This window comes from Salmo trutta, chromosome 35 (assembly GCF_901001165.1).
Source record: "Salmo trutta chromosome 35, fSalTru1.1, whole genome shotgun sequence".
Classification (NCBI taxonomy): Eukaryota; Metazoa; Chordata; class Actinopteri; order Salmoniformes; family Salmonidae; genus Salmo; species Salmo trutta.
In genome coordinates this window covers 21949249-21961244 of record NC_042991.1, presented here as the reverse complement: position 1 = coordinate 21961244, position 11996 = coordinate 21949249, and the positions used below count along the sequence as shown (strand labels likewise).

Sequence of the window (11996 nt, the reverse complement as noted above, 5' to 3'; positions counted from 1 at the left end):
TTCCAATACTTTGAGGATCAGAAGACGCCTTCGTCCAATGACTCTTATGTGCAATGTAGTAGAACTGAGAGTCATGATCAAGGGGTAAGGCCATCCCTCAGCATTGGCCATTTCATGTTTCTGTGGATCATGTGATTTATGACAGCCACTTCAATGCGCTCACCCCGGCGTGAGAACCAGTCTAGAGCAAAGCAGATAACCCTCTGATTTATAACCGAGCGCTGTTCCCATGATTGTCGGTGGGCAGTAGGCAGAAATGCTAATACTTTTTCTCTTAAGGAATTTAATGGTTTGACAGTGATTTACTAACATAAATCTTTCTAACAGACCCGTGATAAAGAGAGTGCATTAGGCCAGTAAATACCAATCTTGGGAGGAGTGACCAAAGTTGTTTTTCCTTTATACCTCATTGGGCAAAAACTGGTTGAAACAATGTTTTTTCCACGTCATTTCAACCCAAACAATCTATGTGATGATGACGTTGAATCAATGTGGAAAACTGATTGGATTTGCAAAAGTCATCAATTTAAGGGCATTTTGTCTTATTTTCATCCAACTTTTAATCTAAATCCAATGACATGGGGACATTTTTTTGTTGATTTCACGTTGAATTCACGTTAGTTGAAAACTAAACCAAATGTAAATCAAAATGAGATGTTAAACTGATGTCTGTGCCCAGTGGAACCAGTTCCAAACCAACGTTCGTCAGGGATGCTGATACCCTGCAATCGCGTTGACATGTTCTTTCTCCAAGGGAGAAAATAACTGAACCAGACTCTGTACATATTCCCTTTTTCCCTTTGAATACCATCTTGCATAACAATAGGCGAACCAATAACATTATACAATTGTCTAGAGGTGCAGTCCAAAATTGTCACAATAGACACGGAATAGACATGGAAATTGATATCTTTTTAAACTTCAATGTCTATAGGTCCCTACAGTAGATATAATTACAGAATAGGGTGAGTTGTTGTCTCGAAAGGCTGTAGAAATGTTGGTGACTGATTTACAACTCTGTGTACAGACAGTGCCAGTTATGCAATTGTTATTATGTGTGTCTCTCTTGGGGAGTTAGTTTTTTACCCATCCTCTCAATAACACAACAGGAAGGATGAATATTTTCCCTCACCAAAATAGATTAAACTTATACTTTGTGGTCTTCAAAAAACAATTTATTTTATTATGGCGTTTGAGCATTGGCACATACTCTGGCTCCATTGATCTGCTGTGGTGAAAACAAAGAAGAATATGCTCTGAGTGGCCAAATATATATATATATATATATATATAACATTTTTAATCAGTGACATCTGTAGAGTAGGCCTAGAGGGCTTGTTTGCATAGACAACTGTTACAAAAAAAAAAAGCCAAACAAGTTACAATTGTATCATTGAACTGCAGTTGGAAGTACTAGGCTATGTGATGTGTTGTTTTTGTACTTTCTAAAGGAAAAAGCTCCTGTTACTTCTTTCCAGCAGCAAATTGAAGTGCATCACCAAATATGTATTCTTTTATCTTCAATATAGCTTGAAGTTCATCTCATATTTACAAACGTGTAAATGAATGGATTAGATTAGAAACACTCTGCTTTGATTCATTCGTTGACTGATTATCTCCAAACCCTTTGGTTCTTCATCTGATTAGAACAACTCCTAAAGACACTGCCCACTGTCATGACGTTGAATCAAAGTGGAAAACTGATTGGATTTGAAAAAGTCATCAACGTAAGGGAATTTCGTATATATTTTTCACCCAACTTTTAACCTAAATCCAATGACACGGTGACATTTTTGGTTGATTGCACATTGAATTCATGTTAGTTGACAACTCAACCAAATGTAAATCAAAAGTAGACATTGAACTGATGTCTGAGTCCAGTGGGTGCTTTGTGAGTGTTTATCACATTATTTCCCCATCAAGAGAATCAACTGAGTTGAGGTCAGAGGTCAGAGCAAAACAAAACTTCTGCTGGATATTTTAAGGAATTTTGTTTCTATTTCACATATTCAGAAAATAATACTCTAATAATATGAATTATATAGCCAATTTTGGGGAAGCAAATGGTCTAGTGACAGTGTTAAGAAAATTATGAAAACAAACTGACACTGAAAATGGAGAAAAAGACAGAAGCTAGATAGGTCCAATTTGAGTGTTGTTATTCAATAAAAATAAATCATTAGCACATTTTAAGTGGATTTCATTATCGTCGCTCTCGCTCCCATAAGATAACTTGCATTTGCACTGAATCTGCACACAGTCAGAAATTAAATAAGCTGGTGGAATAAAAGTCCATGAACACCGAAAAATCCAAGCTATAGTTAATAAAACAGTCTTGTTCCTTTATCTTCAAAGTGTGGAAGTCCTCTAGCCACCATGAGACCTTTGAAAAGTCAAACACTTAAAAGGCTCCTACTTCTGTTCCCCAAGGTCTGTATGGTTTGCTGCTGCTGCTCTCTCTGTCTCTGCTCTGCTGTGAGGTGGATGTGGTGAATATGGAGGGGCTCACAGCTGAAGCTACCATAGACGCTGTGCTGCTCACACTGTGAGGTGTGAAGATGGGGAATCCTCCAGGGAAGGACAGGGGAAAAGTCTGGGCCGCAGCAGCAGCAGCGGCCGCGGCATGAACAGTAGCCGAGAGCGACAGGAGGGAGGTGGAGAGCGGGGGGACGCAGGGCGCCACGCTGCCATTAGAGGGCGCCCTGTGAGAGGAGTCGGTATGGGAGAAGGTTGCCGTTAGGAGGGCCGAGCCACGCTGGGGCACCTCTACAGACAGTCTGCTGGCGGCGCTGTCTGAGGAGGGCAGTCCATTCTGCTGGAGGAAGGTGGTGGGGAAGGGGTGGAAGGCGGCGGCCCAGTGGTGAGGGTGGAGCGCCTGCTGGTGGTGTGCCATAGATGAGGTCATGGCAGCCGCCTCCCTCTGGGAGGCGCAGGTGCTGAGGTGGGAGACCAGGCGCACACGCAGGGGGTCGCTACTGTCTAATCCCTCCACAGAGCTCAGGTACCTGGCCACCTCCGTCAGACACTCCCTGAAGCCCACACTCATGAAGTCCATGGCCAGGGAGTGGGCATCAAAATACCCTATAGAGACAGACAAACCGACAGACACAAAGGAGGGATATTGAAATTATGAATGCCAAACACCTATAAATACTGCCGGTCTCTCTAACGATCTGTAATGTAGCCACCAGCTACTGATGGGAGTGATTAGTAAATGGAGAGGGATGGATACATGCTGGTCTCCCAGGCTGACCATTACGGCTCCGTCAGTGCCTCCAGGCATAACCTTAACAGTCTGGTATTGTGCTGGGATGTTTATATGTTTTTACACTTGTCCAAAACCCCAAACAAACCCCTGACAGGGCAACCTGTGAATGCAGCCTTCTCCCCTCCCACGGATATATGAAAGCAAACACAATCCAAGGGTCAAGTGCTCTTTTAGTCCCAGCAGCACTTTTCCACGAGTTCAAACCTACCATTAGCATTGATTTCCACTTGTCAAAGGGGACTGCTCACTCAGATTTCACTACACAGTAAGGCAGAGAGAAGCAGCCAATTAACTCCTTACCTTTACCGCCAGTGGCCTGCAGCATCTTCAGGTGATCCACTGTCATCTGCAATATTTCTGCCTTCTCTAATTTGGCTGAACCCTGCAAGGAGCAACAGGATGTATGGGGTTTAGAACTCTCATAACTTTAAATGAAAAAATACCCACAAAATGTCATAACTGTTTTGATGAAAATGAAACTTTTGAGTAAGTTCCATTTAATTTCAACTCACTTGTTTTTCAAATGCAGTTGGGACAAGTCGACGTAACTCTGATAAACTATTATTGATTCGATCCCTCCTTCTCTTCTCGATGATCTACAATAGACAAATATTTTATTGCATACTTTGAAATATAACCATACAAGACCTAATGATAATAATTATAACAATAACGCAACAATAATTAAATACATGTTTAAATAATAAGCAATACACAATAAAGATGACTACAATGGAATAAGAGGACAACAATGTAAATAAGTCCCAGACTTTACTGTGTGTTATCCGCGATGATTTTACGCACGTACATGTAGTCTGTTTCAAGTCTTATGTGTGCTCGTTTTTAAAATAGTCTTATTAATAAACTAAACTAAACTAAACTTCATTATTAAATAATAAGTTATACATAATAATAATGATGATAATAAACTACTAAATAAATAATTACCCCTCTTCGTTTTTTTCTTGCCATAACTTGGTTTGTTGTTGTTGGGGAGCCACATCTAATAAATGATCCATTGCTGTGCCTGCATGGGACAAACATAAGATATATGTTCATTTTACTCAACAGAATGTTTTATTTTTGTTATGGATGAGCAATTATCCAAAACCACACAGTTTACATTGTGTAATTTATGCATCAATGCATATTTTGATAACACTAATGTAGCCTGCACTAATACTCTATTTATAATATTTTAAAGAGAATTCTCCAAAATTGCCTGCATCGCTCATGAACCACACATAAAGGTGATGATTTGCACTTGTCACCTGAAAGTTTACACCAGAGTGAAACTTTTTTGGCATGCACATTTGACAAACTTTACTCAACTTAAAAGTTTCATCCGTTTTGCCTCCTATTCTGTACACGCGGAAAAATGACCAAGGACATTCTGTATCTACCCAATATTTACCCCAAATCTCCATCTTTAAGAACTCACCCAGAATAATTATTCTCACTGCCGACATCAATAGTTTCATCCATGTCGCTGTCAGAAGTACTATCCTCACAAGGCCTCTTCATGGTGATACACTCGCTGTCTCTACTAACGTCTTCGTGGATGGGTGCGCGTCCAGGTAGACTTGACTGGTGCGTGTACAATTCCCTTTGTACAGCTTTCCCAACGAGCCGTTGGAGCCTCAATCACAGATGCAGGGGAGCGTAGCTGCCAACGTCCTGCTTGGGAACACCCACATCAGAAAAAAACACGCCCCGAGCCACTGAGCAATGAGGAGAGAGAGGTTTGTGCTCCAGCGCTGGACCAAGTTCGCTAGATAATTGACTGCAGTTTTAGTACTGTTTAAGACACCCGCGAGCCGCGAAAAGCGTGAGGAACTGTTTACACGAACTCGGAATGTGACAGAACATACACAGGACATTTAGCACTGCTTCAACCATGACAAAATATATATGTGTGGCAGATAATAGTCAATTGTAGTAGCCAAACCGTTACCTGAACTTGAAAAAAGAAAGCAAATGTAGATCATAAAAAAAGATGATAAAAATATAAAATATATAATCATTGATCAATATATAGACTTTATGTTGCGAAAATCATTCATCTTCAGTGAGAAAAGCATTCCTCTGAACAACCCCTTCTGCAAACATCCATGTCTCCAAATTCATTTTATACAACTAGGACAACTTTTTTTTTCTTTGTTTGGCTATGTGAGTATTTCCAGCAACAGTGGACATAGGGACAAGGACATATTATATACTATTACAACTTTTTTTATTTCACCCCAGAACTGTATTCACCATCATTCCCCGTCTGATATTTGTATTTTATTTATTTAACCTTTATTTAACTAGGCAAGTCGATTAAGAACAAATTCTTATTTATAATGACGGCCTACCAGAAGGCAAAGGCATCCTGTGGGGACGGGGGCTGGGATTAAAAATATAGGACAAAACACACATGATGACAAGAGAGACACCACAACACTACATAAAGAGAGACCTAAGACAACAACATAGCATGGCAGCAACACATGACAGTACAGCATGGTCGCAACACAACATGACAACAATATGGTAGCAACACAACATGGCAGCAGCACAACATGGTAGGAGCACAAAACGTGGGTATACAGAGATGACCAGTTTACAGAGGAGTTTAGAGTGCAGTATGCAGACATTTAGTGATATACTTTTGAATTATGTGTTGAATAGTTTGCCAGAATAACCTGAAGAAATACATTTTCATAATTTATCACATTAGCCTATTATGAAATGGCTGTCAAAGGGATGGTGTGTTTAAGAGAAGTTAGATCATCTTAGGAAAATTGAAGATGGTGGAACTGAACATCCTGACCACAAGCAATCCTAATCTGCCCCCAGGGAGGAGAAGGAGTGTGTACTGTGTACTGTATGACATCATGGACTTGCATGGAGAATGTCAAGAGTCTACACCTAGTCTTGAACTGAGAATGTCTACTAAACACAAAGGACTATAAAAACAATAGATGGAGATCTCTGCACCTGTACATAGCCCATCTTTAATTGAGCCCAAACTACTACCTTTTCCCCTACTGTATTTATTTATTTTATTTATTTTGCTCCTTTGCACCATATTATTTATATTTTAACTTTCAACTTTCTCAAACTACAAATCTACCTTTCCAGTGTTTTTTTTTTATTTTTATTTTTTTATTTTTTCTTGCCATACTTTATTTACTCTGCCACCATGGCATTTCTTTTGCCTTTACCTCCATTATCTCACATCATTTGCTCACATTGTATATAGTCTTATTTTTTTCTACTGCATCATTGATTGTATGTTGTTTTACTCCATGTGTAACTCTGTGTTTTTGTATGTTGTCGAACTGCTTTGCTTTATCTTGGCCAGGTCGCAATTGTAAATGAGAACTTGTTCTCAACTTGCCTACCTGGTTAAATAAAGGTGAAATAAAAATAAAATAAATAAAAGACATGGAGGTGCTAAGAACATCTGATGTGAGCCTTGGTAAAAGAGATTTTCACACATCTGAATAATATGCTTAGAGATATGCCACTATGGCTGCGTTTCTGATCTTTTTTTCACTAATTAGCAATCCGGTCAGCTCTGAAAAAGATCTGAGGTGAAAAGATCGGATTTGATTTGTCAAAACACCAATTAGTGGAAAAAAGATCAGAATTGGGCTGCTTGTGCAAACACAGCCTTGGACCCAAAGCAGATTTGCAACAGATAGGGAGTGCTGTTTGGAACTGAAGTAAAGAAATTGGGATAAAGATCAAATAAAAACACAGAAAAAAGGTAATTATAACTGAGGATCCAAAATAAAGGAAATATTAAACCAAAGACAAATGTTGCTTCTGGTTTTAAACACATTGCAGTTCCTGTGAGAGGAGTACAGTGAGGGAAAAAAGTATTTGATTTGTGTTCTCTCACTGACAAAGAAATTATCAGTCTATGATTTTAATGGTAGGTTTATTTGAACAGTGAGAGACAGAATAACAACAAAAAAATCCAGAAAAACACATGTCAAAAACGCTATAAATTGATTTGCATTTTAATGAGGGAAATAAGTATTTGACCCCTCTCAATCAGAAAGATTTCTGGCTCCCAGGTGTCTTTTATACAGGTAATGAGCTGAGATTAGGAGCACACTCTTAAAGGGAGTGCTCCTAATCTCAGTTTGTTACCTGTATAAAAGACACCTGTCTTTTATACACACTACGCCATGAAGGACTGAAATCCTGCAGTGCCCGCAAGGTCCCCCTGCTCAAGAAAGCACATATACATGCCCGTCTGAAGTTTGCTAATGAACATCTGAATGATTCAGAGGACAACTGGGTGAAAGTGTTGTGGTCAGATGAGACCAAAATGGAGCTCTTTGGCATCAACTCAACTCGCCGTGTTTGGAGGAGGAGGAATGCTGCCTATGACACCGAAGAACACCATCCCCACCGTCAAACATGGAGGTGGAAACATTATGCTTTGGGGTTGTTTTTCTGCTAAGGGGACAGGACAACTTCACCGCATCAAAGGGATGATGGACAATCTTGGGTGAGAATCTCCTTCCCTCAGCCAGGGCATTGAAAATGGGTCGTGGATGGGTATTCCAGCATGAAAATGACCCAAAACACACGGCCAAGGCAACAAAGGAGTGGCTCAAGAAGAAGCACATTAAGGTCCTGGAGTGGCCTAGCCAGTCTCCAGATCTTAATCCCATAGAAAATCTGTGGAGGGAGCTGAAGGTTCGAGTTGCCAAACGTCAGCCTTGAAACCTTAATGACTTGGAGAAGATCTGCAAAGAGGAGTGGGACAAAATCCCTCCTGAGATGTGTGCAAACCTGGTGGCCAACTACAAGAAATGTCTGACCTCTGTGATTGCCAACAAGGGTTTTGCCACCAAGTACTAAGTCCTGTTTTGCAGAGGGGTCAAATACTTATTTCCCTCATTAAAATGCAAATCAATTTATAACATTTTTGACATGCGTTTTTCAGGATTTTTTTGTTGTTATTCTGTCTCTCACTGTTCAAATAAACCTACCATTAAAATTATAGACTGATAATTTCTTTGTCAGTGGGCAAACGTACAAAATCAGTAGGGGATCAAATACTTTTTTCCCTCACTGTAGCTCACCACAAGGCAATTAAGAGGAACACATACACACACACACACACCCCGAGAGGGGCACAAATGAACTGGGTCCCCTGCCAGTTGGAGGCTCCAGCTGTAGTTCGTTTCCTGGGTAAAACAGTGAAGATAGTGCATTGTTTGGTGCACAACCCCCCCCCCCCCTGTCATGTGCCTTACCCCTGGTGGAGGGTAGCACAGTCTCCCAGGCAGCTTGCCAGTGTGATGACTCGTTCCCACAGCTCACCGCACTGCAGTGAAACCCAATCGCCGTGTGAGAGGCAGCCAGGAACACAGGCTGGTCTGGTATGACAGGGAGGTTACCGCTAGCCAAGCGTCGACCCCATTGCCGACACCACTGCTCGTAACCCGATTCTTCACATTGTTTGTGTTTGTTGTTTGCTCAATTGAACTAACATGATATAAAAGCTTAGAAATGCACTGCTTCCATAATGGGCCAGGGCAACTTTTGACCTTTCACACATTCATTTCTTTTCACAACTTTGTTTCAACAGCGAGGTGGTCTTTTTGGTTTTAATCCTGTTTGTGAAAAAAGGTAATAAATAACTAAGAGGCTGGTCTCTACTCCCCCTCCCCCACTTCCTGGGTCTGAGAGACCGGTCTCTACTCCCACTCCCCCACTTCCTGGGTCTGAGAGGCTGGTCTCTACTCCCCCTCCCCCACTTCCTGGGTCTGAGAGGCTGAACTCTACTCCACCCCACCTCCTGGGTCTGAGAGGCTGGGTCTCTACTCCCCCCCACTTCCTGGGTCTGAGAGGCTGGGTCTCTACTCCCACTCCCCCACTTCCTGGGTCTGAGAGGCTGGTCTCTACTCCCCCTCCCCCACTTCCTGGGTCTGAGAGGCTGAACTCTACTCCACCCCACCTCCTGGGTCTGAGAGGCTGGGTCTCTACTCCCCCCCACTTCCTGGGTCTGAGAGGCTGGTCTCTACTCCCCCCCACTTCCTGGGTCTGAGAGGCTGGGTCTCTACTCCCCCCCACTTCCTGGGTCTGAGAGGGTGGGCTCTACTCCCCCCTCCCCCCCACCTCCTGGGTCTGAGAGGCTGGTCTCTACTCCCCCCCCCACTTCCTGGGTCTGAGAGGGTGGGCTCTACTCCCCCCTCCCCCCCACCTCCTGGGTCTGAGAGGCTGGTCTCTATTCCCCCCCACTTCCTGGGTCTGAGAGGGTGGGCTCTACTCCCCCCTCCCCCCCACCTCCTGGGTCTGAGAGGCTGGTCTCTACTCCCCCTCACCTCCTGGGTCTGAGAGGCGGGCTCTACTCCCCTCACCTCCCTCCTCCATACCCACCTCTTGCTTAAAATCAGTCAAATTTACCTGTCAACACCCTCACATACCCCAGTGCCGTGCACAAGCTCTTTCAGGTGTGACCCAGGGAATAGAGTAAATAGAACATTTAGTCCTACTGGGACTTGCCCTACCAATCCCTCCCATGATGAGAGATATCTGCATTTTAAACCTGTGTGTTACTGTAAATGTATTCCTTTAACATGTTTAATGACTAGCTGTGATCAAGCCGACCATCTAATGACACCTATAACAATATCAGGTTGCAAAGACCCTTGAAAGGGATTTTAAAGGCAGTTTTGATATTATAATTTGCAACAAATGTGGCAAAGTATTCGAGAATTAATTTCACGTGTCCTCCAGATCCTCTAAAACAGTGTAAGCTGTTGAACATTTTATTTGCCAAAAGTGGGAAAAATAAATACAATTTCCTCCTCCTTTATCTGTTTGTTTTCACGTTCCATCCTTGGTAGATAGAAAACAAGAGCCACTGATAAAGATGCAGGACATGAATTGAAAACATTAGTCAGAATATGGCTGCCGTCGTTGAGTCTCCTTGACGGCGTCTTGAAACACCATGTCTTGTGTCACCTCTTGGAATAGTCTGAGCATGAGGCTGGTTCAGCAATGGGCGACGTGTGCAAGGGCATAATGTACTGTGTGTGTGTGTGTGTGTGTGTGTGTGTGTGTGTGTGTGTGTGTGTGTGTGTGTGTGTGTGTGTGTGTGTGTGTGTGTGTGTGAGAGAGAGTGTGTTTGTATGAGAGAGAGTGAGCGTGCATGCGTCCTCCATTCCCATGCAGAAGGAAGGATTCTTGTCATCCCAAACATACTTGCTCTGTGCCTCCGCCTTGTCCCATGCCCCAGCCCCTGCCCCTGTGCCATGCAATGGGGGCCCGGCCCCAGCCCCAACCCCAGCACCATGCCTCAGCCACAGCCCCGGTGTGCCATGGTATCAGTGGTTCCCAAGGCTGCCCAGCCTGGGAAAGGCTGTGTGGAGTCATTCCAAAATCAGCATTACATGCATTATTGTTCTTGTCCAAGTCCCCAGCACACAATGAAAACAACAGCAACAGCCACAATCTCAAGCCCTCCTAATACAAGGCTGGCCTTAGTAACCTGTGAGCTGCCTTCTTTAAACAAAGTTAACTGCTTCATGGCAACAGATGCATTCTCTTTTCTTGGGGTCCGACAAGGACGTCCCCTTTAGCCACACCCAAAATGAGTGAAAAACAAATGGATGTCAAATGGATGTCTTACAGAATGTGCAATACAGACCTTGGATCTACTGTGTCAATCTATTACTTTTGAAGGGCACTGAGAGCTGCACCTGTTAATACCCAGTATTTGATTGCTTGTATCATTAATGATTCAGCCCTAAACTGTCTATTTAATATTTACAATTATTTTAGACTTTATGACAATCTGTGAGCATTAAATTAATCCATCCCATTTAATATCAAAACATTAGTGTATATCATTACAACAGGTTAGCTAAAACAACTATCCAGTCCTATCCAAATAATCCAGACTCTTCCTTATTGCTGTTCATTTTGTCAGAGACAAACGACCCTCTGTTTATTTTCCCTGAGAGTGGGAACGAGCTGTCACTATGACAATGCCCTGGCTGGGCGGATTCCAAACCTCTGGACTCCAGTTACATTATAGGCCCTTTATTAGTGTTTAAGGTCACAAAGAGACAAGCAAGTGCATCCTATATCAGGAAGTAGTGTGCGTCTCAGGAGTGAAATATTTGGCTTTTAGTCAGAGCAGTAGCCGTGAGTCGGATATCCTGGGAAGCGAGAACGCTGCAGACTGGGTCCAGGCGTCGTACAGGCCAACACTGGAACAAAACGGCACAGAATAATAGGTCCCTTCCTGACATTCTCCCTATCACACTGCTGTATTTCTGTCAGGCCTTTTTAAAACCAACATGTCTGGAGTTCCCCCTCACCGGCTCGGAGGCTCTGTTCAGTAGCCCACTAATTCTCCCCCATTCTGCATTGACAGCTCCTGGTCCAGAAAAGGTGTGTCCAGATTGCATCACTCTATAGGGTAGGTATGCATGTTCATGCCCAGAGAACTCGAATGCTTGAGGACGAGCACATTCACTTGTCTGGTGGTATGTTTTTTTGTTGTTGCAATGAGAGACCTTTAGCATCCCTGTGGAAGAAGTGGTACAGAACATATGTATAGACACATTACAGACGGATGCTCCATTTCACTGTTTCTATTTCCTGTCTAGTGACCTGAGTTTCCTGTCAGGAGACATGCCTTAGGAAGTGATAAAATAATTTATATGTTTAAGGTTTTGACTAAATGATTCCACCCTGCAAATGTATA

General features: G+C 42.7%; 1 protein-coding gene across 1 annotated transcript; it reads right to left on the bottom strand.

Moving 5' to 3' along the window:
- Positions 1 to 272: 272 nt before the first annotated feature.
- On the bottom strand, positions 273 to 4991 carry LOC115174863 (hairy/enhancer-of-split related with YRPW motif protein 2). The gene is made up of 5 exons (XM_029733825.1): positions 4710 to 4991; positions 4217 to 4295; positions 3781 to 3864; positions 3569 to 3650; positions 273 to 3081 (listed from the first exon to the last, which is right to left on the bottom strand). The coding sequence occupies exons 1-5, from the start codon at positions 4790 to 4792 to the stop codon at positions 2402 to 2404; spliced, it is 1008 nt and encodes a 335-aa protein (XP_029589685.1). The 5' UTR covers positions 4793 to 4991; the 3' UTR covers positions 273 to 2401.
- Between the last annotated feature and the right edge of the window lie 7005 nt (positions 4992 to 11996).

Bases quoted from the DNA above. Each gene is read 5' to 3' on its own strand.
- LOC115174863 (XM_029733825.1), bottom strand. From the start codon at position 4,792: ATGAAGAGGCCTTGTGAGGATAGTACTTCTGACAGCGACATGGATGAA. The intron at 4,296-4,709 runs GTGAGTTCTTAA...TGTCCCATGCAG, and splicing joins AGTGAGAATAATTATTCTGG to GCACAGCAATGGATCATTTA. The intron at 3,651-3,780 runs GTGAGTTGAAAT...TGCTCCTTGCAG, and splicing joins CAACTGCATTTGAAAAACAA to GGTTCAGCCAAATTAGAGAA.